The sequence below is a fragment of the Seriola dumerili genome, unplaced genomic scaffold, assembly GCF_002260705.1.
Source record: "Seriola dumerili isolate Sdu_G_001 unplaced genomic scaffold, Sdu_1.0 BDQW01000129.1, whole genome shotgun sequence".
In the NCBI taxonomy this organism is placed as follows: Eukaryota; Metazoa; Chordata; class Actinopteri; order Carangiformes; family Carangidae; genus Seriola; species Seriola dumerili.
The window spans coordinates 1,136,239-1,163,058 of record NW_019174384.1 but is presented as its reverse complement, the minus strand read 5'-3'; the positions used below and the strand labels follow the sequence as shown (position 1 = coordinate 1,163,058).

General features: G+C 40.6%; 2 protein-coding genes across 4 annotated transcripts; both read left to right on the top strand.

The window, feature by feature from the left end:
• The first annotated feature begins 11,865 nt into the window (after positions 1–11,865).
• LOC111224358 (annexin A13-like) lies at positions 11,866–18,448 on the top strand. 2 transcript variants are annotated; one of them, XM_022748816.1, is made up of 11 exons: positions 11,866–12,036; positions 13,223–13,298; positions 13,426–13,520; positions 13,691–13,858; positions 13,957–13,990; positions 15,366–15,445; positions 15,673–15,741; positions 15,833–15,934; positions 16,187–16,262; positions 16,396–16,508; positions 17,016–18,448. In XM_022748816.1, the coding sequence occupies exons 1-11, from the start codon at positions 12,022–12,024 to the stop codon at positions 17,133–17,135; spliced, it is 948 nt and encodes a 315-aa protein (XP_022604537.1). In that variant the 5' UTR covers positions 11,866–12,021; the 3' UTR covers positions 17,136–18,448. The 2 variants fall into 2 exon arrangements, with proteins under 2 accessions (XP_022604537.1, XP_022604536.1); XM_022748815.1 differs by having other exon boundaries at positions 13,688–13,858.
• A 1,295-nt stretch (positions 18,449–19,743) lies between these two features.
• Positions 19,744–26,444, top strand: LOC111224351 (coiled-coil domain-containing protein 106-like). Of its 2 annotated transcripts, none has more exons than XM_022748806.1 (5): positions 19,744–19,912; positions 24,826–25,043; positions 25,159–25,371; positions 25,468–25,674; positions 25,756–26,444. In XM_022748806.1, the coding sequence occupies exons 2-5, from the start codon at positions 24,836–24,838 to the stop codon at positions 26,133–26,135; spliced, it is 1,008 nt and encodes a 335-aa protein (XP_022604527.1). In that variant the 5' UTR covers positions 19,744–19,912; positions 24,826–24,835; the 3' UTR covers positions 26,136–26,444. The 2 variants fall into 2 exon arrangements, with proteins under 2 accessions (XP_022604527.1, XP_022604529.1); XM_022748808.1 differs by lacking the exon at positions 19,744–19,912 and adding an exon at positions 21,748–21,813.
• The last annotated feature ends 376 nt before the right edge of the window (positions 26,445–26,820 follow it).

The window sequence follows — 26,820 nt, the reverse complement described above, 5'->3', positions numbered from 1 at the left end:
TCAACAATAACAGGACGAGAACTCTCAGTGAGGTGGCTGCAAAAGACACATTCAACACTGGCTGCAAACTAACTGAGCATCTCACTAACTGGATCTCCTGTGGCGCATGTGAGGATCACAGTTGGATGTTTGTGCGCCTCTTTGTTGTCTTTGTGGGACAGCGGGACGCATCCTCCGGCGTGACAGGACTTATTTTTAAACCCTCAGACGGCGATTGGTACGTGAATCACAGCCTTTTTCTTTCTTTTTTTTTTCGCGGTGAGGCCATGTGGGCAGAGATGTGTGGGGGGGGGCGCTTCGGATGGACGGGAGATGAGAGGAAGCTGATCACTTGGCACAAGCCAGCGTGCTCCGTCGCTGACTCATCTGTCTCTCAGAGGCAGGGACGGCCAGGAGTGAGGGGTGGGGGAGGGAGGGAGGGAGGGTGTGGGAGGGTGTGGGATGTCGAGGACATCTCATGTGTCGCGGTGGACTCATGACTCACAAAGAGGGGTTGGTTGTGTGCGTGGGGTGCAGCTAGTGGGGGAGAGATGAGCACAAGACAGACACACGCGGAAACACACAAGCTGTGCGACATAATTAAAAGTGTTCACATCTTTTTTTTTTTATTATTATTATTATTATATTGTGCCAAACAACGTCAGAGGGACTTCAGTACCCAGAAATCATGTCGTTTTCATTTCATCTCCTTCCTGTACCAAACATTTGAAAGACATTCAGCAGGTGAGGACACGTCTCTATCATTCAGTCATTTTAATGTGGTGGTAAGTTTTAAAGGGTCAGTTCACTCAAATTCTCATTTATCCCACGTGGTATCCAGGAAAGCAGAGTTTCTATCTGTCTATCTGTTGCCACTGTCTTCAACAGAGACTGTGTGTAAGCACGGTAACGCTTGCTATGTTATCTGTTGCTCTTTTACAATATAGTAAAAACAACGTCCAAATGTAAAAAAACAAACAAACATGTTTAAAGTCACTTCTTCTTCATTTCCACATATTCTCTCATTTGGTCCAAGGTCAAAGGTCAAAGGTCCGGTCATAGGTCTGACCTCTTGGAGGCAAAGCTCCAGCTTCAGCTCAAGGTGTTCCACTTAGAGCTCCCCCTAGAGGCCTGGAGGAAATTGCGTTGTGCTGCTTGGAGGTTCGTGTGTTTTTGTTTTTCTTTCTGCATGGTTTCTGTATTTGCAGCGTGTTTGCTGTTCATGGTTTTGTTTTGGCGTCCTGCGGCGAGTCTTTTCATTTGCAGCACGTTTCCGTTGTTGTATTTGTTTTTCGTATATTCGCGTGTGTTCTTGAATCTGCATCGTTTCTGAATTTGCTGCAACACCTTTTCTTGATGTTTAATTTTCTAAATGTATTTGTTTCAAAATCCATTCACTAGCCACATTCATCAGCCTTTGAGTTTAGATCGTCTTAGATTGTGTTTTTCTTTCTGGACTTTGGGTGAATTGGCCCTTTAATAATCACTCTTCTGCAACCAGAACGGCTCTCAATTCTAATTCCTTCCTGTGATTTTACTGCAGCACCTAGCTGTTGTGTTTGATTTGTTCGAGACCACAGCCAGTAGGCAGATCACCCACCCACATGGCTCCTGTTCCTCCATCCTCTGAAGCCACACTGAGGTCTGGACTCCTACACAGCTTTCCCCAGCCTCAATGGTGGCTTCATCATTAGAGGAGCCCCTGGTGATGTGAGCACCCATGACTCACAGAGAGAGCCTCTGTTACGCTCCCCCACCGCCACCACTAACCACCTCCACAACTGGAGGGCTGGCAGATGATCCACATTACAACACATTAATACATTTACATACTCGAAATGCAGCATTCAAAGGCGCACACGCTCACAGTTCGATCACTTACGCACTCATGCGTGTGTAAGATAATGAATAGGTCATCCGGTGAGTAATTTCATGCCCCCGTTAAAGATTGTCCTCCATTGACTGCGGGAGAGACGAACAACTGGAAGCACAGCTCATCAAAAAACCTTGAAGCCGGCGTCACATCTCCTGCCGCTGACGCACCTCTGCAGGACTGACAGATTAATGTCATTTGAAAATATCCATAAACATGCATGAGCAACTGACTTCATCCGAGCCGAACTGACATTCACACCCTTTCTTCTCACCTTCTGCACATTTTACTCAGTACTGAGAATCCGTACAGGAGGATCAATGTGCTATATAATAGAATACAGCCCCCCCCTTCTTTTTAAACAATGGCAGCCTAAGCTTCGTGTTATGAATGAATGAATCAGAAACAATTTTATGAATATTCTGTAAGCACTTTATCCCTCTTGTTGGTTTTAGATTTTCAAATATCTGGATTTGCTGTTTTTCTTTGTCTCTTTTATTACTGTAAACTAACAGAGGCAGATATTCAGGGCAAGATTAATCTTTTGTTTTCTTTGTGTCCACTGTGTATGTGTGTATGTATTAATCTGCTTACAGTCACGATTAAAAGCATACGTTTAAATATTTGCATGTAAGAAATTAACACCCCCGGGCCGGGGCAGTTACCCACTTTATCTGCTAATTACAGACTTGTTAATCGAATCTCTTTGGGTTTTTGACTATTGCTCTGACAAAAAATAAAGAATAAAACCTGTTTGCAGACTGCTTTGTGTGACAGTTTTGGATTGAGACCCACAAACAGACTCAGCAGACATGAGCCGCACGATAAAAACGTTTAAGAGTCTAAAAACTATCAGGATGAAAAAGAAGAAGCGGAAGAAACAAGAAAACAAAGCGAGTCTGGAATCAGGCGGGTGTGTGCTGTTGGGTCAACAGGGGTATAAACGCGAGGCGTGTTGGTAAGTGGAGGATCTGGTGACTCGAGGGGGCGGGAACACCGAGGACGACAGGTGGGCGGGAGAACAATGACGGGGTCTAAACGTGGCGAAAGGTTAGTTCATGGGTAAACAGGGTGAGTAATCAGATGGGAACAACTGTGGAGATGAAGCAGTTTCCTGACAGTGTTGAAAACACTAATAAAAATACTGATGGAATAACTCATAACACATTCAATAAAAAAGAAAACACACACTCCTTATAAATTCAACCTTTTATTATTCTAAAATTAGCCTCCATTGAGCCGTTTGGCACCTATTCTTACAATATGATTGATTGCACAAAATTATCATACACCCAAAAGGCTAATAGGCAATTTATCTCCCTGCTTGACAGGATGAGGCCACTTTCACTGCGCTCTGATATTGAATGACTAAATTTAAACAGCGGCTTTGGCCCAAAATGATTTACAGTATTTTTTGGAGATGAAATTCTTCTTCAAATATTGGCAATCAATGTTGTTATTAGTGTTACTGAAACCAGAGAGGTCATCACTCACTGGGCCCCTCCTCCACAACCGGAGTGCATTAGATATTTATGAGCCAAATTATATCTAAACTATCTAGCTTATCCAAGTCAAACGATACCAGCAACAGAGACACACGGATCCCATTGTGAGAATACACTTTTTCCATCAATTATCTCCAAACACTCTGTGTACTGATTATGATGATTTAGGCTCAGTGTCAATTACGTTGCCTGTAGCTGTGACAGGAGGTTGTGAATTTCCTGGAGTTACACCTTGTAGGAGAAAAAGGGAGAGTGTTTTCTGAAATGATGAGTCCTCCCCGGCTGCAATTCTCTCCTGACATTGTTGTTATTATCTGCCGGGGCCCCGATGACACCTCGCCCAATTAGAGAGGCCCATTTCTCAGAGAAATACCTCTTCCTGCTCCTGTCACGCGCACACCCAAACCTCCAACATATCTTTGTGAGATTGTACTTGAAGCCTGTGTGTTTCTAGCTTTGTCTGTGCTGTGTGTTCCTCCTATTTGTTGATTGAGCATGTGTTTCATCTATGAGAGCTAATGGTTTATCTTGCAGTTTCTTTTTTGCTGGAAAAAAACTAGGCCGACCAAACTCCTCTTAAAGCAAGACCGTGTTATCTTTGCTCAAGAGCAGCCAAACATGTCTTCCACAGAGATATTATGTTTTCTTCCTCTTTTTAAAGTTTGCTAACATTAGCTAACATTAGCCACTATGAGCTGCTGGTCATACCAGACCAGAAGGAGGCTTCACCCACTCCTCTGTGTGTTAAATTTAGTAAAGTTGTGTTTTACTTTTTATTTCTTCAGAGAAAGATTGTGGGGGGTTTTTTCTACCAAAGGTGCACAGCACTTTAACTGTCATTTTAACTTCAATTTGAACTATATATAGGGGAATTTGCAGCCATAACTCACACAGACTTGAATATAAAACACATAAAACACAATACAAATAAACAAATATATTAAATTCTACCACATAAACTCACAGTCTCTCAGGCTCATGTGCTGTAGCCTATGTAAATCCGGTCCAGTGTCCTTAATCACATTTTTTTGGTCGATAATTTTTGATTTGAACAATTTTTGATATTATTTTCCATCACTATTATTATTATTGTTGGTATTTATTTTTATTTATTGATTCATTTTGTTACCATTCCTCCTGTACTGGCCTATATACTGTATGTACCCAACCTGTACTCATGTCATTCTCTGTGTGGCTTTACCACCTGCTAACCTGCTGCAGGCGGGAGAGTGGGCGCTCGCTCGGCTGCGCACCGCCCCCTAGTGGCGATAGAACCCTACGTCATGACGTCCTGAGGTGACGTCGCTTCCTCATTAGCTTCATTCTGCTGATTTTAAATGTGCACAAACTGAACCCTCCATTCACCGCCTGCTCTGCCCCTCCACATTTTATCTCCTGTTTGCTCCTGTGCCCCCCTCCCTTCTCAACCCACCATTTACCACCCGTCACTTTCCAGGTAAATATGTTCAATACAACGTGTCACTGAGTGTTTTTTGGGGGGGGTAATTAAGCTAAACTCCAGGCTAATTAGATGTAACCTACCTGTATTTAAAAGTAATGTTTATTTTCGGACACGTCTATCACACGGTGCTGGGAAAATATCCCCAAAGAGCGACACCAAACGAAGCAAGACGTTGGTGGAATTTGCTTTAATTAACCCACTCACTCACTGTGTGGCCTGTTTGTTTGTTAGTTACAAGTAAAAGTTCTGAATTTAATATATTATCTATAAGTAAAAGTAGAAATATATAGGAAGCAAATGTAAATGTACTCATTATTTATTGGATTAGTACAGTACTTGAGTAAATTATGTATCTATCTATCTAGAAACACCATGGAAAGTGATGAGGAGTCACCAGCACATCTTCAGCAGTGCAAAGCTGGCTCAGTAAAGGTTTGTAAAGTATAAATAAAATCAAAGCCCTTAATAGAAAAGTTCACATAAACACCATTAAAATCATATGATGAAGTTTAAAAAAAAGGATTCAATTTCACTTCCTGAGTTTCGAAGTTGCTCTGTCTTTACGGCACAGTTCTGCTCATTGAAACTTGAACATTATTGCAAAAAGAAAGAATTAAATCTAACTAAAAAGACAACTCACAATAGTTTTTGTTTTTTGTTGCCTGACTTTGACTCCAGTGTAAAGTGTGTGTTGTTGTGAGAATCCATCTGATTTCAACAGGGCAGGAGAAATGTGGAGGGGAAAAGAGAGAAGTCAGGAAATGAGAGGATTGAGTTGACGTTGGGGGTGAAAACATCCGAACCCAAAATCTCAGTCAAGCTTTTCTCCTGCGTTTCTAACGACAGTGAACCCTGCGTGTAAGTGACTAACAGAAATAAAAGTTGCCATTCACTGAAGCTCCTCTTGAAATCCAGCTCAGTAAGTGGATGTCATTGTTTCAGGGCTCATCATCGTTACAGTGATGATTCTGACAACAATCGTGGGCCGGACGCTGTTTACGCAAAAGTGGAGGCATCACAAAAGGACATCCAGCGCAGAGAGGACAAAGGCAGGTCCACTCATCTAATAATCCAATTTGTTTTGATTTTACATTAGGTGCAAAAGACAGAAAGAAAGAAAGAAAAAATAAAAAAAACAGCCTTTTTGACTCAGCGTCATCACTCTTTCTTTCACCAGGGACTGCTGCAGCACAAACACAGATGCCAAACACAAAGCCCAAGGCCAGGACGCTGGTGAGTCACAGTCATGCCGACATGTGTGTGAATGGAGGCTAAGTGAACGTTCAGTCTGTAAATTAAAAAAAAAAAAAAAAAAAGCTTTCATTTGACGTCATCGGTCTTAATCACTCAATTATAGCAATTTCCAGAAGGTAACTGTGCTTTATCTTCGCCGTTTCTGCCTCCAGGTAGCGAGCAGGCAGCTGATTGATGGGAACGAGGCGGCCTCTCTCAGGGACCAATGTGAGATCATTTACACACTGTTAGTCATTCACTCTCGAGCATCAGTGATGGAAATTTCTGAATCATACCGTGTGTGTGTGTGTGTGTGTGTGTGTGTGTGTAATGATGTATTCATGGTGCTTCACAATGCTCAAAAGATAAAGTATAAAATGAAACTTTACAAAGTTAGAAGCCTCAAAAGGCAATAAAACTATTATGATATGAACAAGAGTGTGCGGCCAAAAGTATGTGGCTGTTCCTGACTTCTGATTCTAAAAACAACATCTAAACATGATGATTATGAGGCTTGTGATTATAAGAAATCTCCTTTTTATAGTTTTCTAAGTAGATTTAAATACGTTTATTGGTAATGGACATCGGAGATGCCACTGCCTCTGTAAACCGAGCTGTTTCCAGAAATGTGTGTATCGTCTCTAAGGTGATGAAATATGACTGTCCACTCAATGTTCAATCAGATAGATAGATAGACAGATATGTTTCAGATTTCTTCCACTTTTTTTGTCATGTAATATGATCAAAAGCTCCGGAACAGCCACTTAATGGACCTTGTCATGAGGTCATTTTCTCGACTGCTGTTTCCAAGGTGAAGAATGAGCTTTGTGAAACAGTACGAGTTGGAGTTTCACTCGTCAGATACAGTTGCTTCGACTAGAAGTAAAATCAGCTCAGTGACTGTAAGATTAATCAAAATTAATATGATTTGACATTAATAATGTTTTGTATCGTGCTTGCTGTGTGTTTAAAGTGCAACAAAGAAGACAGGTGTTTATGGCTGAAGAACAAGAGATTGAATTAAATCCACATTGCAGACGCAGTGAATTAGTTATATCATCAGGCTGAGACTCCTTAATGTTATAATGACTGCCTTCATGACAGTACAACCCCTCCACACACACACACACACACACACACACACACACACACACTCACACTCACACACACTCTCCACTCATGGGAGGCCTGGAGGGGGAGATGGTGAGTTTAGCAGTCAAAGCCTGAAAGCGAACGTGAGTCAGCCTGATAGTACAACTTATTATGAGTGGGCTTCACTACAGTGGGAGCTAAATGGATAACTCTGGCTCTCATACAAAGGCCTTTTTTTCTCTCTCTCTCTCTCTCTCTCTCTCTCTCTCTCTTTCAGTGGAAGAGACTGTCTGGGTTACAAAGCAGATTTATTGATTTATTTTCTGGGAGTGAAATGGAGCCCTCACTTACTCTGGGCCACGAAATATGTTTCAGTGAAGTGGAATTTAGATTCAAGTCGTGTGTTTTGAGGCTGTTCAGATTCACCACATGTAGATGGATAGACAGAGACGGTACTGTGGCAGTGAATAGATCAAATACAATACTGTACTTTTACTTCTGTAGAGGTTGAATGTTTAATTGTTTTTTCTTTCCCAGCCCGTCCTCCGTTACTGACACTGAGAGGAACTGTGAGTTTGGCAGCTTCTGACCACAGAAGGACCTCTCCAGCTCACGCATCCGTCACTGTAAGTTTATCACAAATTCGCTGCCATTTTTCTTTTTTTTTTTGTCAACAAATCTTATGAAAAGCCAATTACACCACATTTTAGCCTGTCTCTCTTTACTTTCTGACTTGCCTTAATTACATATTATATTTAAATTAAATATACATTTATGATTAAACTACAATCACACATTTAAGCTAGTGAAACTTTTCAATCTTTCAACCAGAGTTGGGATGAGGAACTAAAGCCAGTCCATCCTCTGATGTGGTTTCATTATTAGCTCTTAACTTACCTAAGGACTATAACATCTATCAGCTTAGGCAGCAACACCTTGTAAATGAAGACACCATCCTGTGGTTTAAGGGCAGTGGCAGCATCATGAGCATATGTAATATTTAAAAAAAATAGTTCACAGATTTGTAGTTTCATTTATTTTAAAGGTTGAATCATTTCCTCAAACAGCTGTGGAACTGTTGTGCACTTTTACAGGAGTGAATAATGTATTTTTTTGGAGCAGTGGTGTGTGTGTGTGTGTGGGACTCACTGTTTTTGGAAAACAGTAGGAATACGTAATATCAGAACTTTTTGGAGACAGACAACACAATATGTATATTTGTCTTTTCATTTGATTTATTGAGAATAATAAAAACGTACATCACCTTTTACTGCAAGTCAATTTGAAGCTGTAGGTGGTGAATATGACCACTAGATGGAGGCGTGGATCCGTGTGTAGCAAGTGATTTTAGCTGCTCACACAGTATCATATAGTATGAGCTCAGACAGAGCAAACAGGTTGTGTTCAAGTCCCTTTTTTATTTCAGGGGGGAAAGAAATATAAAAAAATAGTGAGATATGTATTTTATTCTTTTCTTTAGGAGACCAAAAAGCAGTATTACAGCGACCTTTGCAGGCAGGTAGAGGAGAGACATCAGCAGACGGAGAGAGAGAGGAGGAGAAATTACACTGACGAACAGAAAGTTAGTTACTTCATCACAAGGAGAATGTGTGTAGTTTTAGTGCTTCTCATTCCAAGTAATCACACGTTTGAGCTCAAAATTCCTACTGTAGTGTTCACTATTCTCCTGCCATCTGCAGCACAATGAGACCCTGCAGCGCTCCGTCTGGGGGAGGCCAGGAAGCGGTGCACCGAACTACCACCTGGGCACAGTGAGACGGACCAAGAGCCTCTGCACCGCCGGGATTTTACCCCAAGAGCAGGTGAACAATGCGGCGTTTGTAAACCGAGCATTGTTCGGTGCAACAAAAGCCTAGTGTCCTCAGAAAGGTCTCCTGATCACATCAGTCTGGCTTTGATGGGAAAGAACTGAGAGACAGTCTGCAGCCTTTTGTCCAATGCAAATATCTGCTGCATCATGTCATGCTCAGTATTTTATTTTAATCATATCACCAATTGTAAAGCTAAAATCAAAGTTAAATTAAACCTTAAGCAGAGTATGAAATAGCAAAAAGAGCAAGTGCTAGGAGAGAGTCAACGTCTCCCTGACAAATTTCTTCTTACTTTTGCTCTAAAAAACGTTCCCAGTGAGCCTTAAACCTCCTGCCGAACTTTGCCGCCCCAAAATATTTTCCTAAGTAAAACTCCGACCTGACCTCTTTTCCACATATTGCATTCATCTCGCAGCAGCTGAAACTCAAACCTCCGTCTGTGGTTACTAACAGTGGGAGCCGTTCAGACTCTAAACAAGTTTTGTTTGAGGTCATAACATGAGTCTGGGTTCGGGTGCCAGCATGACACTGCAGCCCGTTTCTGCGGCCGGCGCTTCTGAAAGCTCTTCTTTGTTTCCGTCACAGATCCGTGATAAAGGCTTCTGTGGGATCCCCTTCCACTCCCTGTGACATGAAGACCATAACATCCCCAAACTGAGACAACTGAGGGGCTAATTGTCCCCTCGGACTTCCTACTCCTCAAGCAATGTTAATTTTGTAGCCGTCAAAGGAATTTGGGCTTTTTCAGCAGCAGATTCTGACGGCACAATACAGAATAAACTTGCTGTGCAAACATTTAAGAAGGCGCCAAACTGACTGTGCGTTAAACAGCGGTTCATTTTTTAACTGAGGAGCTGCAACAGCCAGAGCCGCCATATTGTTTTCCGGTTGCCTGTTCATCCCATTCTTGTGGACGTGAGATCTCTGTAACGCCTTGACGGAACTTCTTCAAATGTGGCTCAAACATTCACTAGGACTCCAGCATAGACTGATTAGATTTTGGTGGTCAAAGGTCAAAGGTCAAGGTGGAGGTGACCTCACAAAACACGGTATTGTGCCTCTTGAATGTCGTATCTCTTTGTTGAGATTTGGCACAAATATTTACTTGGACTCAAGGATGAACTGATTAGATTTTGGTGGACAAAGGTCAGAGGTCAATGTCATGTTGTTGTGAATGCATTATATCAGAAAACGGCCAGAGGGAGGTGACCGAGGAGGTTAAAGTTTGACTCAGCAGCTCACACACACACACACACGCACAAATGATTGATTCTGCTTTGCTGGAGAGTTTGAGCTTGCAGAAGTTTGAGATGACATCGGCCTACACAGGTCTGAGAAAAGTTTGTGAATATATCTTCGCTGTAAATGACTCGTATCGTGGCGGAATACGTCGCTGATTTGTTCATTATAGTGTTGGACATAAAGAACAAACAGCCTCGACTTGAATACTTTGAATTATTTGTCCAAAAAGTTTTTCCCTGATTGATCTACCAGGTAGTCGTCAGATAATTACACTGTGAGGAGCGATGACTCATCCCCTCTAATTGCATGGCTTTGTTAGCGTGACGTTAGCGGGCTCTTAATTGGAACAGTTTACGCACACACTGAGTGATTGTATTTAGTTTTTATAGGATAAGGGCCTTATTGCAGAGGGCAGCGGCAGCTTTCCATCTCAGTGGGAGAATAATTATAATGTAGGGATGTAGGCTGCTGAGGTTGGTAATTATACTGTGGAACACAGAGGATCTACCTTTTGGTTCATCTACTCTTTCTAGTTTCGTCTTCTGTACAATGAGCTGTACACCCAGCTTTAAAATAGATTTTGTTCATCGTCTCCTCGGTGAGTCCATGAGGAGCTTGAGCTCATCTCAGCGTAAACTTCGGACGTTTTTACGTTTCCAGCATTTGGAACAGCAGCACCCCTCAACCAGGAAGGTCAGAGGTCATGGTAAACAACAACACATCACCCCAGCAACACGAGTTAAAGCAAAGTGCAGTCGAGTTGCAGGATGTCTGAAAGCTCTGGTTGAAGGACTCTGACCACTAATTTCCATGCTCTCTCTCAGACTCGGTGGTGACCTTACTGAAGCCGGCTTTATGCCGACTCATCACTTTTATATTCCCAATAAACCCTTTGGTGAATTACACTCATTTTCCAGTTCATAAGATGGTGCAGTCTGATACAGCAGTCCCACATTAAAGCTTTTAGCCTATTGCAGTTCTAATGGCCAGTTTTCTGGTGGAAACTTTGAGTATTTTGTGTTGCTCTTATTATTATTATTATTATAAAATATATTATCATAAAAACATCTAAATCACAGTTTATCAATTAAGAAAAACAAAAACTAAACACATTCTGACAACATACAAAAGAAAACAGAAAAAAAGTAAATGATGCCACAGCTGCTACAAAAAAATACTCAGATAAACGAAGGCACAAGATACAAAACTCAAGTCGTCTGTTTCACCAAATGAGAATGAATGTCAAGTTTATAAGAGAGGATATTATGGTATTTAGCAACACTATTTGATAGAGTATTAACAGATCCTGGAAGGTGTAAATCATGAGCACGTCTGGTGTCATATGTATTAATCTGAAAATGATTAATTAAATGATTGAGATACACACTTAACATGTAAATATTGTAAATACAGTAGAAAGAATTCAAAAAAGTGAGTGTATATTTGTCTGTATATAAATGTAGGTATATATAAATATAAATAAATGTATATAAGGAACTAATAACACAGTGGTGTGATATATTTATCTTACTAAGTGACACCATAGGATAAAGTCTGATTATAACAACCACGGACAGAAAGCGTTTGTTAATGAAACAGTGACCGGATGTAAATGGTTAACCCGACGGTGTAGCGGTCCGTGGTGACGTCACGGGCTGGTTCCTACCGCTTTGGGCCGCAGTTTGGTTTGAAGAGGACAAACATCCACCTACCAAATAAAAAAAAGAAAAAGAAAAATCCCCGCCGCACGACTTTTTCCCCCCCAACAGATCATCAGCTGCTGGATCATCCAACGTCCACACGATGGGAAACTGTCAGGTCAGTGACTCGATGTCTTTTATTATTCACTGGTAAATAAGAAGTAAAACAAATCTCAACAGTCAGCAGACTGCGCTTCGATCGGAGTGCGAGCGGCAGTTTAGGGTTGATGAATAGATCAAAGATTTTTGATTCAAACTCCAGAATCGATGTTAAAAATCCGGTGTTTTCACGGTTAATGTTAAATTTAATTATCACGTGTAATTAAGCAGCTCACTCTCCACGGTGGCTCGGACGGTGCAGTGGCTCCGTTCAGCGTCAGTTTACTGCGCAGAGCGTCAACAACAAAAAACAACCAACATGCTAAATCTGCGTTATTGTGACTGAATTTCACAGTAAAGGCTCCACATTCATTTATATCTGGTGTTTCTTTAAATACGAGACGATGCAAAATGTAGTAAAATGACACCGTGTGACAGACAACCGTGTCTGGCTTTACGCAGAGGAAAGAGCCACTCCCCTGCGGAATTCGGCACAGCTCCGTTAGATGAGTGCGTAGCCTGTATGAATGAGTGGAGCTTTACAGTATGTGTTGTTGTAGACCTTGTTGTTTTTTGTCACCTTTCTCCTTTTGTGTTCATTTGTTTTAAAGCTGCAGTTTCAATTGCACCAATCCACATTTTTACAGTGTTTTCTTATATTATTGTTACATAATAGTCTGATATTTACTTTAAAGTGCTTTAAGTGTCAAATTACAGCCATGTTCTTATTCAGAACATAAATAAAAGTGTTGGTCCAACACAAAATGATGTGATTACATAACAAAACACAGAGGTCTATAGAAGTTTTGACTCATACAAACCAATACAAGAATGAAATACTTTACATTGTACTTGTTATAGTAAAGGTGCTGAGGCTGATATATATTCCCACTGTGGGGACATTTTCAAACCTCTTTTCAGGCCCCTGTTGAGCCCCTGCATCGCTCTTTGCCTGCTGCTGGCATCCATACAGCCCCCACTAAGTTTGTTTAAAGACTTCTGGCACCGAATTCCTCAACCAAGGCAATTGTATAGCAGTCCTCCCCTCCCCCCACTCCGCCATCTGCTCCTGAAATCGCTCGCTATCATGAATTCCCCATGAACTGCATTTGCTTAAACGCTGATTAGTTTGACGTCGTCACCATGTGTCAGGAGAAGTCATTATGAGCTTTGCAGTCACAGTCTTCCTTTTGTTTTTTTCTCAGCCCACGATCGTGCACTATGAGGATTTTGATGTTGTAGCCGACATCAAGGCCATCCGCAAAGCCTGCAAAGGCCTGGGTGAGTTGGAGGGGAGGGGGAGTGATGTTTGTTTTCAGTTTCTAGAAGAGTCCTTGTAAGTTGTACTCACAAATGACATTGTTTGTGATTGTGCTGCATCTGTTTTCTTTTATTGTTTTTCTTTCAGGAACGGATGAACAGGCCATTATTGACATCCTGGCAAACCGCAGTTCTTATCAGCGCCAGGAAATTAAACAGGCCTATTTTGACAAGTATGACGATGTGAGTGTCATTCAGTAACACACACAATAATATCTATATGTCATTTAACATATAATTTTTATATTAAGAACAATTTTGATTATATTTCGGCTTTAAAATATATTATTCCTCCTCAGTTTCTTTTCCTTTCTCCTGAATTAAAGTTAAATTGTGTTTCTCTGTGACAGGAGTTGGTGGACGTGCTGAAGAGCGAGTTGTCTGGAAACTTTGAGAAGGCCATCCTCGCCATGTTGGACCCGCCCGTCATCTACGCCGTGAAGGAGCTGAGGAAGGCCATGAAGGGAGCGGGCACTGATGAAGACGTCCTGGTGGAAATCCTCTGCACCGCCACCAACGCTGTGAGTTGATGTAAAAATTAAGAAATGTACTGAAGTTTGAGTTCCTTCATATAAAATATTCTAACTTTATGTTTGTTCTATCTTCATCTTTTCAACAGGACATCGCACTGTTCAAGGAATGCTACTTTCAGGGTAAGCCGATAAGCAGTGAAGCCTGAAATAACACCGGGTATTTTTATTGTGAAATACAAGTCATTATTTGCAGTTTTTAAACCACCAACTTACTAAATGTCACGATTACGCTTCCTGGTATCATGAACTCTGGAGGAAACTGCTGAGCGTGACTCATTTGGACCAACACACACCACATACTGTACTATTCTTGTCCCTTAAGTCACGTAATGTACAGTCACATGTTGTTTAGTCAAGGCCCACTCTGCTGCCACTTCCTGTTTGCTGTGATAACATCTGAAGTTTACATCTGGAACTTAATTTCTCATCCTTGCCTTAAATGTGTGGAAGGAACCGTATAAATTCTTGAACATATTCTAAAATATACCAGTTTCTCACTTTCACTTTCTAGTACTGCTAATGTACTATATAGTTTTTCAAAAAAAGAATAATTTAACGTTAATATTTGGCTTCAATAGAAATACTCACCCAACTTTTGCCACGTTTCACCACATGTACTGATAACCACTATATTCATTATATTCACTTATGGTTATTAATTAATTTATTCACAATGTGATCACCCTGTTGTGTTGAAATGAAATGAACGAGTTGCTATTTAACCGACATTGTTATGTCTTATCATTTTCTCAGATGCTTCCTGCTAACCAAGCTAGCCTCTAGTTAGCTGTGTTCTGGGGCTAACGTGTTGCTATAGCGACATTCTTGCGATGCTAACTTCTGAATTACTTACTCTTTTTAGTTTTCACTCATTGTGTACGTCTTCTAGAGTAATCAATGTGCTGTACTTGCTGCAGGGACTTAATATTGATCTTTACTGGTGATAGATACTTTTGGGAATCCAGCATCCTTGTTGCTATAGTAATTCATTTTTAATAATACTCTTGGTTTAACTCTTGTTTATGGAATCTCGCTGTTTTCTGTAATCGCTATCGTCACCATTATCCAACGGTGTTTTTCACAGTTACTTCCAGTAAAAACAATCCACCGTCTTTACTAAACCTTTACTGGAAGCTGCATAGCTGTGCACCTACACTTACGAGTGAGGGGCAGAAGAACAATTGAATTCTTGGTTATCTAAAAATGTCAGGTTTTGGTGTCTGAGAGTCAAAGACTAGACTCACAATTCTGTGTTGTACAGGCTGGAATCCATCAGGACTTTTAAGAAGGAAAACAGGCCACACTTGGAAATGTAGGACAGGGCGGGCTGATAGAGAAACTTAAATCAACTCGAATTAAAAGCAGGATGCACTGAATGTGTCAAACTTATCTTGCAGTACAAGAATATCTAAGGGTGGACCTCCTTTAAATACAGAGATATACTGAGTTATGTATGACTGTCCTTTTTGTGTGCACTGTGTTTTGTTTCTCTCAGTGCATGAAAGGGATCTAGAAGCAGATATCGAGGGAGATACAAGCGGGGATGTAAGAAACCTCCTCATGGCTCTTTTGGAGGTAAGTGGCCTCGTGTTTCTACTCCACTCCAGTAACTGAAGTCCTCCCATCTGTCCCTGGACTGAAATCGAGCTCACTCTCCCTGTGCCCAAGTATGCTTATAAACACACCCACACACACACACACACACACACACACACACTCAGACCAGATACGGTTGCTTGGGTCAGACAAAGGCCTCTCTGCACAGCAAAAAAAAAAAAATCCTCTTAATCTGCTTCTTTCAGGGCAACAGAGATGAGAGCTACGACGTGGACGACGATCTGGCTGAACAAGATGCTACTGCCTTGTTTGAGGTACTGCGTTCTCTCTCTGCGATACGTCTTCAAAATACGTCTCGAAGCAGATTCATTCATCCTGAAAATTAACAGTTATTGTCCGATGCAGGCCGGCGAGGGTTGTTTTGGGACAGATGAGTCCACCTTCAGCCACATCCTGGCCTCCAGGAATTACCTGCAGCTCCAGGCCACCTTCAAGATTTACGAGCAGGTCGGTGATACTGCGTATCAGTTGATATGTCGTCTGCAGCTAGCATGTGAAGTGATCAGGGTTGGTATCTTGCATGACCCTGGTGTACTATACAGTATTTTCCCGGGACTTTAAATGTCCTGAACATACCTTAAGTCAAACACTAGTCACTATAACCAAATCTAGAGGAAAATGTGGACCTGGAAGCTGAAACGTTACCACATGAAGTCATTGCCAGCGCTCGGATTCTAACCAGTGATTTTCTCTCCACAGCTCTCTGGAACTGAAATACTGGATGCCATCGAGAATGAGACTTCTGGGACACTGAGGAAGTGCTACATCGCTCTTGGTTAGTATGAAATGCAAAGTGTTGAATATATCTCATCGTAGAATGTGAACCTGTATGGAGGTTATTTAGTGTTATAGGAGAAAAGGAGCTGATGGTGGGACCCTAATGAAAACCTTTCCTCCCTCCCTCACAGTGAGAGTCGCTAAGAACCCTCAGCTCTACTTTGCCAGGCGTCTTCACAAGGCCATGAAAGGAGCGGGCACTGATGAGGACACCCTTATACGTATCATCGTGTGTCGCTCTGAGGTAATGGAATCACTTTTCTTTTTTATAAATAAGTAAAATTAAAGTTCAATACGACCGGTGCAACCAAAATCCCATTGTTTTCTGCATCAGATTTTTGGTGATGTCCACCATTTATGTTATTTCATCAGTATTTAAAGGAGCTATTTGTAAGTTTTGCTTTTGCTACATAGCTAACGTTAGCATTAACAGCTGTTTACTTAGTAATGTAGAGGAAATGTTGCGAGTTCAGTATTAAACTTCATTCCTTTACTCGCCAGCAGTGGAAAGCAACACCAATGTTAACTCTTGTCTCTTATCACGTCTTTTCTTCTACTGAAGTTAGCATGCTAACCAGCTAGCCCCGGCCTGTCTCATCACTTTCCGATAGCGATTCACTGTAGCCGCAGATGTATGCACAGGGTTTATTTCATTTGGTTGAAGTACACAAGGAAAATCTGCGGCACTCGATCTTTAGTGTAGGTTTCGCCAGTCTTGAACTCTTCTAATGCTTTTTCATTACGCCGACAGTATGACTTGGAGACCATCAAGGACATGTACCTGGAGAAGTATGATGTGTCTCTGAAGGACGCCCTGAAGGACGAGTGCAGCGGCGACTTTAAACGTCTCCTCGTGGCTATCTGCCACTGAGGGCCGGAGAGGCGGGCGGTGGCGAAGGTGGAGGACAGAGACAGCGGAGTACGTTTATACCGAGAGCACTGCTGTTTTCTGTCTAACCAACTAACACTACACAGTCTCTCCATGTGACATTATGTCGTAGAGCAGGAGGGTGGAAGTGATCAAAGAATTAACTTGGCTCATGTCTTGTCCAAACTGAGTTACTGTGAACGTGGTTGACTAACTTTTTAACTAATTTTTTCCCACAGACATTGAACTGGACTTAACCAGTGTGTGAAACCGTGTCTGTCGAACACTGCCCGTTTCTGAATCCGTTTTTAGATTCGGTTCTTATAACATCTTTTACCAGCATTAACTGTGAGTAGCGGCCAGTCATTTTCAGTCACTGGAAACAAGCACCAAAATTTATACATTTCCAACGTTCACAGGAGCCAATTGTGATCACACGGAGGCAATTTGACGGAGAGTTATGTGATCAGGTGGTTTGAGACCTGATAGGATAATCACATTATAAGACATGTTTTTACAAGTCAGCTATAAGTGCGTTGTTCTGCTGATGCACGTACTAACGCCGTGAGACAATAGTGTTATATCATTATCATCATATACGTATTATTGTTTCTGTTTTAGATCAAGTAATTCTTTGCTCTTTGGGCCATTATCTTTCACCCTCCTCGTCCTGATCCACTTTACCGCTGTTTGAACTAATGCAATCACTCCGTGTGGCTTGAAAGTTTGTGAAAGAAGAAATGTGAAAGTTTGTCATGAAGGGATTTGAGCTGATGTCATGAAGGCTATGCAATGTTATGTGAATGGATTCCCTGAATCGTCGTCACGGCTCATTCACAAAAGAGATTATTGTATTTTATCAGTTGCTTATTGAAAGAAAACTATATGTTGATTTACAGTATGTTGCATTTTTTTAAAAAAAATCCAGTACAACTAGAAAAACTTGACAAATCCAAATACACCTCACCTTGTTATATATTTGTTTGTATTGTATGACTAACACAATAGAGTGATTAATATATAGCATTATTTAGTTGCCAGTTGGAGGTCGGCCAGAGGTTATATGAGAGGAAATCTTTTAATGTGAGCTAAACATTTAACACCTGGACAGTGATGTCTGTCATTTGTGTGTCTCTATAAGGCAGCTTTGTTAACATTACCACTGTTGCAATCGTATGGCAACAAGCCGAGCAGATACTCAAGTGAACTGCAGGGCATTCGATGGTGACGTTGCTGTTGTCGTGGGAATATGGTGTTTGTCTCTCTATAGCCAAAGAAGTTTAGTTTAACTGCAAATAAAGTTCCCTATAACGTCATCATGCTTCCGACTGTGTTTAACACTGCACATAAATAACATACGCAGCCTCAGTGAGAATCTGTGACCTTTTTAATACATCCATCCACTGTCACACCTTTTACAAATAACTGAATCAAGTAGAAAATGAAGTGTTAATTGTGCATTTAAACTCTGCACAATGTGTTCAACCTTTTCTCAAGAAACTGCAATTACTGTTCTTTATTTATAATCCAATTTCTCAACATTTTAATTGTAGGCTTGTTTGGGCCCTGTCTAAGAAGTTCTACTGTTACCTTGCACTGATAACTAAGCTGTGGTGCATTGATAACAACTGATCAATAATGAAAATGTCAAACCATCCTGATTTAACCACATAAAATCATGAAAGCCACGATCATTGTGTGGACGAGTCAGGTGAAAGGGTTTTGTGAAGTTGGAATAATCATAACAGCTGCCATGGAAAGTCTTAATGCATAATGATGCAGTTGTCATGGCAGCACTTCGACCCACCCATGGCGCAGGTCAATGTGGTTTCCATGACAACCCGATGAAACACAATGTGTCCTGTCAAAAGTGTTTAATCCAAACAACCACCACAGGTGTGAGTGGAAATTATCTTTTATATCACTGCACGGTCTGAGAAAGGACACGCCCCCTTTAAATTTATCTCCGTTCTTTTGCTGCATTCAGGTACCATCGGAAATATGTACATTTTTTAAGTTGAGGCTGGACTAACCTCGTTGTTTGACCCCTATCGCCCTAATAACCAACCAGACATGTGGCTATGAATGTTAATGCTGTATTATACAGTTTACAACCTTTAAAGTAACTTTAAGATTGTCTTATTAATTATTTCAACTATTTATTTTGTTTCATTAAGTATTTTAAGGGATAAGTAACTGCTTGAGGCTTAAAAAAGGATTTTCCCTTTAGGCAAGGCAAGGCATTTATATATAGTAGCACCATTCAGACACATGGGAAATCAAAGTGCTTCACAGACACATGGAAATACATGCAAAATAGAACATTAAAATAAAATAGCATTTAACAACAATAAAGACAAATTTGAATAAATAAAACTGAAAATATTTGAATAAGTCATATCAAGTTTGCATAACAATGGCAAAGACTCATATTTACAGGCAACACACAATGTGGTATCAGTGTGCACAGGGAGTGATGTCAAATAGCAAGTATTTTATCAGAAACGCTTATCACGTAGGGATTTTCCTTTTAATATAGTTATGAAACGTACGAGTTTCCGTCCAGCACCTGAAGGCACCGTAGTGCTCCCGTCTCGTCAGTGCTCTGTGGCACCGCCCCTCCCTCAGACATGCCTGTTGTGGTCCCGCATTTTTGTTACTCGTCTCTGTTTATATTTATGAAAAACGGGACGTTTTAGACGAAGTGAGTTCCCGGCGTTGAGCCAAACAAACGGAGGAACATCACCGGCGTCAGCCCCGTTCACTGGACTCTCTTGAAGGTACGTTGTTCTGTGCGTTTCACTGGCTTTGTTGCTCCTTTTCCCCTTTTTCCCTGGTAATTACAGTCATTAGCATCCATCTTGGTAGGAGCTAATTAACAGCACTGCAAGGAGAAATGGTTGGCTCCTTTAAGCCCTCTAAACATCACAGCTTTGTATGTTCTTTGAGGTTTATAACTTCTTTTAAACCAAATATGCTTTCTTTCTTTTTTTTTTTAAATTCCCACCAATTAACACACGGTTATATTCCTGCAATAAATCATTTGTGATAGATATAATAAACCTGCTGACTTTAGTGTGGAATTATTGCACTTTATTAGTATTTAAACCCCATTTGTTGTCACTGAAAAATGTAAAAATGTTTTTTCAGACTGCAGTAGTTCATTTACATGAGAGTAATTCTCATGTTAACACGTTATGTCAGGTGCTGGGAGCAGATTAATCACTGCAGCACTCACTCCTCACTTGTGTTTGGATACTGCAGCATGCACATGTTCAAGAGAGGAGTCCCATCATCATCTCCATGGAAACATTAAATAAAACAGTGATGTCCACTTCCTGCAACAAAAACCAGCAAAATACTGTTTTGTTTTTTTTTTCCTCATCTGGTTGAAATCCTGCATTCAGGTATCAAGCACCTGAATGCACCGCTTCTCTCTGCAGCCACCAACCAGAATAGGTTCCACTAAGGTTATAAAACTCATCTGAAGTGATTCCTATTAAATGTATGTACTCATGATGATTTGATTCATTAATTAAAGGAGGATGTGTTATTGATTCCTGTTGCTCACCAGTCAGAAATTATCAAGTAACTATGAGTTTATGTGATTGGTTACAGGAGCACTCCACTTATTTTACACATGAAGTTTAGGAGGACTTTAAATAACTGTTTATTTATTGAATAATCAGATTATTTTCTTGATTAATCGTTTATAAAAGTATATTAAATGTCATAAAACACTGAAAAATTCCTGTCAAAATCCTCCAGAAATCCAAGGTGACATTTTCAAATGATTCTTTTTTGGTCCGACCAACAGTCAGAACCTTATAGTCAATATACAATCATATAGAAAATCAGAGAAAATCCTCAAAAATAATTAAAAAAAAAAAGACTCAAATGATTGATCAGTTATCAAAATAGTCGCTGATTATTTTTCTGTCGATCGACTAACTGATAAATCGTCATTGTCAACCATTGTCCTTTGAGGTGCACTTCACTTCTTTCAACAACAATGAAAAATATCATAAGAAAATACATAAGTGCCACCACTTTTCTTGTAAAATGACTTAATTTATTAATGAGAATCTGCTTTCAGAGGCCGAACAAAATGCACAGGGTCGAAATGGCCTTTTTCTCTGTAACTGGATTAATCATTAATGACTAATCATTCAGTGGCATACAATCGTGAACCATTAAGGATTAACTAATGATACATCTTGTATTAGTTCATGCATTAAATCATCATCATGACCCGAGCGTTAGTTATCCATTACTTACCAAACTGCATCGTTTTTTTTAAACCTTCCCACTGTTACAGTTGCTCTGGTTTCAAGAGAAAACAAAGTGCACAAATGAAAGTCTTGAAAATTACAGGGTACGTGTCTCTACGCGCTACAAGCTCTGATGTTTGATTCCACTGCAGTTTTGAAGCAGAAGCTGTCAACAATCTTCAGCTTCACAAACACAATGTGAATTATGAATTATTCTCTGCAGCATGGAGCCTCTTTTTGATGTTTACATTTAAAGAGGGGGAATACTTTTCTGTTGGTGTGAAATAACTCCTTCCTTCTTTTATCCGGCCTGAAAGTTTGGATGGATTTGTTGCTGATGCAAATTCATGTGCATTTTAAATCTAATTTAAATCGAGCACTGGTCTCGAACAGTGGTAGTGACTGAAGAGGTGAGTTCACTGCCATTTTTCACACTTTTACGTCCATTTAATGAGATTTTTCCTACAGAGGTTCGACTTTGACTTGAAATGTTTTCTCTACATCATCTTACTCTGATTCATGTGTCCAGTGGTAAGAGCATATTAATGGATAGGGAAACACAGCGTTTCTTTATTCACACCACAAAGCAGTGTAAAAAAAAAAAAAAACAAAAGCATGAGGCCTGCTTCTAAAACAAATTTGGTATGTGGGCACAAAATCCACTGCTCATGCTTAATTAATGCTCAACTAATGCATGATTCATTGTGTCCTAATGAATGTATTCATGCGTGATATATCATGAACTCACGTGGCTCTGGATTAATAAATGATTAGGTCGCTATTAGTTTCGTCTGCCATTATTAAGTACAAAGGTGGAAGCGTCGCACGCTGTGGTCATAAAAATCAAACAGACCCAGCAATGATTGTCATTAACTGAACTGAGTGATCACGTTATCACAGGAAGACGTGAAACACGTGAAACACGCTGGCTATAAGTTCATTTATTATAAAATACCTCAGCTCCTGCATTGACTCATGTGTTTGAGTTTGCATGAGTTGATGTTGATGTATTTATATATGCATTTCCCATAATTCATGAAGAATCACATGCATGAATTAATGATCTTTTTTTTTTTCCCATGCAGAAATGAATGCATGAATTAATGGCAGTTAATGCAGCGTAATGAGCCTTTATGGAATGAATCTTTTGGTTTTATATCAGTTTGCAGATAGCTGGTTTACCGACTCCTGTTGTTTGTATATTACAAACTTATGAACTTGTATTTGTAAAGTATAAAAGCCCATTACAATAACCAGAACAGAAAAACTGAAGGCTGCATCTATCTAATTATGCCTTCTGTATCTTGTAATTTGACTTACCATCTCATAATCATGAGAGCTAGAATTACCGCCTCGTGGTCGTCTGCCTCCGCCACTCAGACTAGTTTCAGGTTACATCCCTGTTCATTCAGAGTCGTATAAAATATGAAGCATTTGTGTGAAATTTTGTCATAATTGCTGAGTGAAGTCATGAGTAATGTCTAAAAAGTTGCTTTGTGCTGCCACACTGATCCTTGACCTTTGACCTTTGACCACCAAAATCTAATGGGGTCATCCTTGAGTCCCAGTGGATGTTTGTGCCAAATGTGAAGGGGTTCCCATGAAGAATTCTCAAGATATCTCGTTCACAAGGTCAAGACCGTGATGTCATTGTGTCCTTGACATTTGACCTTTGACCTTTGACCACCAAACTCTAATTAGTTCATCCTTAAGTCTGAGTGAATGTTTCTGCCAAAGTTCCCTCAAGGCGTTATGGCGATATCAGATACCACCATGTTTGATAACTATCAAAACAACTATAGTAAAAGTCTAATTATAATGTTTACAGTGGGAAAAAAAAACACCTGTTCTCATAATTATGAGCTATGACAGTTTTAATTACGAGACACAGTCTCCGCTTCTTTTATTATATATATGAAGGGTACGTCACGTGTTTATTCGTGTAACCTGTAATTCATTGTGAAGCAGTTGAAGTGTGAAAAATAAAAACCTCCCTGGACCAGTGGATCTGAAAAGAAACAAGGAGCTGCATTTACATACACATACAGTCAGTGACTTGATGGTCCACTGCATGATAAATAATCATGTGAAGTAACGCTTATTATTTTAATATTGAGCGACAGGATCTCATGTAACACGACGCACTAATTCATGCAATAAGTGAAATCTTACATAAACGTTATTCATGCTTTAAAACACGATGAGTCATTCTTCAGTTTAGCATTACTGAATTATTTTGTGTAGGAACTTGCTGCACACACCAAAGAAAAGCAAACTGGCAGTGTTGTCGTGTAATTACGACCTCTGTGTCTTGTAATTTTGATATTTCAGAAAAGATCTCATAATTATAACGTCTTTATCTCTTAACGACTAGATACAGGATCTCATAATTACGAGATCTGCATCTTGTTGCCACGGAGACAGCTCCAGCCCCAAGTTTAGTTGCCGCCAGCTGTTGACGGCAAACGTTGCGGCAGCATGAGATGTCTGTGTGACGTTGATGCGTCTGTGTGAAACAGCGACATGGTCTGTGGGAACCGGGATTTGCACTTCGACTGTTACTGAAGACTCACACAGAGGAAGTCACTGTTTCTTACTTGCTGATGCTTCTGAATCGCCAGCCACAATAAAGTGATTAAGCTTGAACCAACATGTTGGCAAGGTGAGGCCTCGTGTATTTACGACAGGCTTTATTGTTATATTGAGTTCACCTCACAGAGAGGACAGGTGACAAGTCTGCCAACACCTGTTGCCAATGACACCTGTCTGTCTTTGACAATTGTTAATTATCTGTGTGCTGTACAGAAAACAAATAAAGTCCTGAAAGGAATTACACTCAGTATTTCACCCTTTTCACTTTGTAATTTGAAAAAGATGGTGGAAAGTATTATTAAGTAATTGTTAAGGTTTTTTATTATTATATTATAATTAAGGTTTTTTTTTTTTATTGTGATTATTTTGGCAGGGATTGTGATGATTTCAGTTGGAATGATTGTTTTTACATTTTCATTTTCACTGAATTAGATTTAAAAAAGATAATCGTGATTATTGTCGGGGCTTGTACCAAACAAGCTCGTTCCTTTGACTCAACATATTTTATATTTCTATATTACATGCTGTATAAACTTGTAGTTACGTATAGCCAATATATATATGGAAATGTTGAGGGCATAGAGGAGTTAATAATAGTTGAAAGGTTTTAGTTTTGATTTTACTAATGCTATATATTTAGAAATACAAATAGATAGGGATGGGGTTAAAATTAAAATACATAGGTCTTTCCATTCCATCAAAAGGGAGTATCAGTCCTCATTTTTGACCTTCTACAATATGGAAAACCTTTCACGAATGTGGCGCTTGAACCGAGAAGATTTCTCCACGATATGACACATTAACACTCCCTTTGTTTGACTCTTTCCCAGGTCTGAAGAGATGTCGTCCGTGTGGCAGCAGGAGCCGTCGGGTTACTCCCCCTGCGTAGAGATCGACTCCAGCTCCGTGAGGACCAAGGACAGGCTCAGCTCTCCGGCCTGGCTGAAGCAGGAGCAGGATGACCTCCGCATCATCAAGTGGGAGAATTTTCAGTCAGGAGCCTCGACAGACGCCGTCCAGGACAACACACCCAGCAGCGCCATGTCAGGTGAGCAGCGGTGTCGGCATTAATTTTCACGTTGTCGCGCCACGTTACAGATGATTTATAGGATTTATACCCGTGTGTTGTAATGTTCTCCACATGCCCGTTCCCTTGTCTTTAGCTGCCTCACATGTAGAAAGCCTGCCCCCAAGGGTGCTGCTGACTATCACCAAGCTGCAGTGCATGCTGGAGAGCAAACAGGAGCGCATTGCTGCGCTGGAGAGACAGGTGGAGGACCTGATGCAGGACCGCAAGTTCCTGAGGAGCCAGATCGAAAACCTCACAAGCAACCGTTCCATGCCGACGTTCGCTTCGCCCAGTCCAGTGACGGAAGGTCGGTGAGACTACTGTCTGAATTCATATGTACATTTAGTCGCCGCTTTTATTTATTTTCGTTGATCGCATCTTTTGTTTTCCGTCGATCATACAGCCAGTAAACCCAGCAAAGTGCAGCACTCAGAAAACAAATCTCGCAAGAGAGAAAGAGCTTCCTCCAGTTCGTCCGACACCAGCGACAGCGGCTCTGAAGCGTCCGACTCATCCGAAGTGTCCGCGGCCTCGAGTGAACACAAAAGGCGGAAACACCACAAGGACAAGAAACGGTCAAAGAAAGGGAAGGACTACAGCAGAAAGAGAGGTAATCTTTCACCGTGTCATGAAGCAGACATTCAAAACGTTCAAGCACGAAAGCTCATACTCTGTCCTTTCTTTCCACCAGCCACAGGTGTCCAGTACGTCATCCACCGCTACAAACAGGTCCTGACCGCCTTCATCAAGAAGAAGAGCATGAGCGAGGCCTTCCGCCACCTGGGAATCGACCGCAACACCATCGCGAACACGGCGTCGATCGCCGAGCTGCACCTGGCCGGCAAAGACATGGTCCCCTTGGTGGGCATGTTTCGCCAGGGAGAAGAGACTCTGGTCAGCTACGCCCAAAGGTGCACCTTGGTCATCGACAGCGACGCCGACCTGTCCAGGAGGATAGACGAGATGAAAGCCAACGGCGAGCTTCTGCCCATCTCAGGGAAAAGGCCGAGGGTGTTACATTCTCACCTCCAGCAGCTGGGGGGTGCTACAGAAAGCATTTTAATAGGTTGATGATTATTTAATTTCCTGAAACATTACGGGCCTTCACAAAATAATGTTCTTTTGTTTGTTTGTTTTCCCTCAGTCTGAACTGCTGGATTTAAATGTTTTATGTCTTATTGTTGCATATCTTGAAGTTGCTTTATGTCTCAAGGGGACCAGAAAGTTGGATTATTTTCAGTATATCAATATGCATTTTAGCAGTTACACATTTAGGATGTATATTTTGTACTTGATAGCCATAGAAATTTATTTACAGCTGCTTTAAATATTGGAAATAATGGATCTTTTTTATTATTATTTAAAAGATGTGTGTGTAGTGTTAGAAACAACCACAAGATGGCAGTGCTCACACATAAGATCTTTTTCTTTTCTTTTTTTACCAATCACTCCTATTCTCATTTAATCCAAAATGGTGGATAGTCAATTTAAAATTCTCCAGGACTAGCTGTTTTACTTTATATATTAAAAAAATCATTTTGTTGACATCATTCTGTGATTAAAAGGTTGTAATTGAACCGAGAGATTTAAAAGCTGCATTCAATGCAAAGTTAATGTTCCTGAACTGCCAACGAATGAAAATAAATAAAAAAACAGTTTTGTTCCTTTTGTTTTTATCTAGGGAGGTTTTATAAGTGTCATGTACCAAAATGTGACAGCATACCTCTGCACATGGCCTTTTAATAGAGCTACTGAA

Coding starts and splice junctions, on each gene's coding strand:
- LOC111224358 (XM_022748815.1), top strand. Junction 15,446..15,672: donor TCCTCATGGCTCTTTTGGAG/GTAAGTGGCCTC, acceptor TGCTTCTTTCAG/GGCAACAGAGATGAGAGCTA. Junction 15,935..16,186: donor CCTTCAAGATTTACGAGCAG/GTCGGTGATACT, acceptor TTCTCTCCACAG/CTCTCTGGAACTGAAATACT.
- LOC111224351 (XM_022748806.1), top strand. CDS start 24,836: ATGTCGTCCGTGTGGCAGCAGGAGCCGTCGGGTTACTCCCCCTGCGTA. Junction 25,044..25,158: donor ACCCAGCAGCGCCATGTCAG/GTGAGCAGCGGT, acceptor CCTTGTCTTTAG/CTGCCTCACATGTAGAAAGC. Junction 25,675..25,755: donor GGACTACAGCAGAAAGAGAG/GTAATCTTTCAC, acceptor TCTTTCCACCAG/CCACAGGTGTCCAGTACGTC.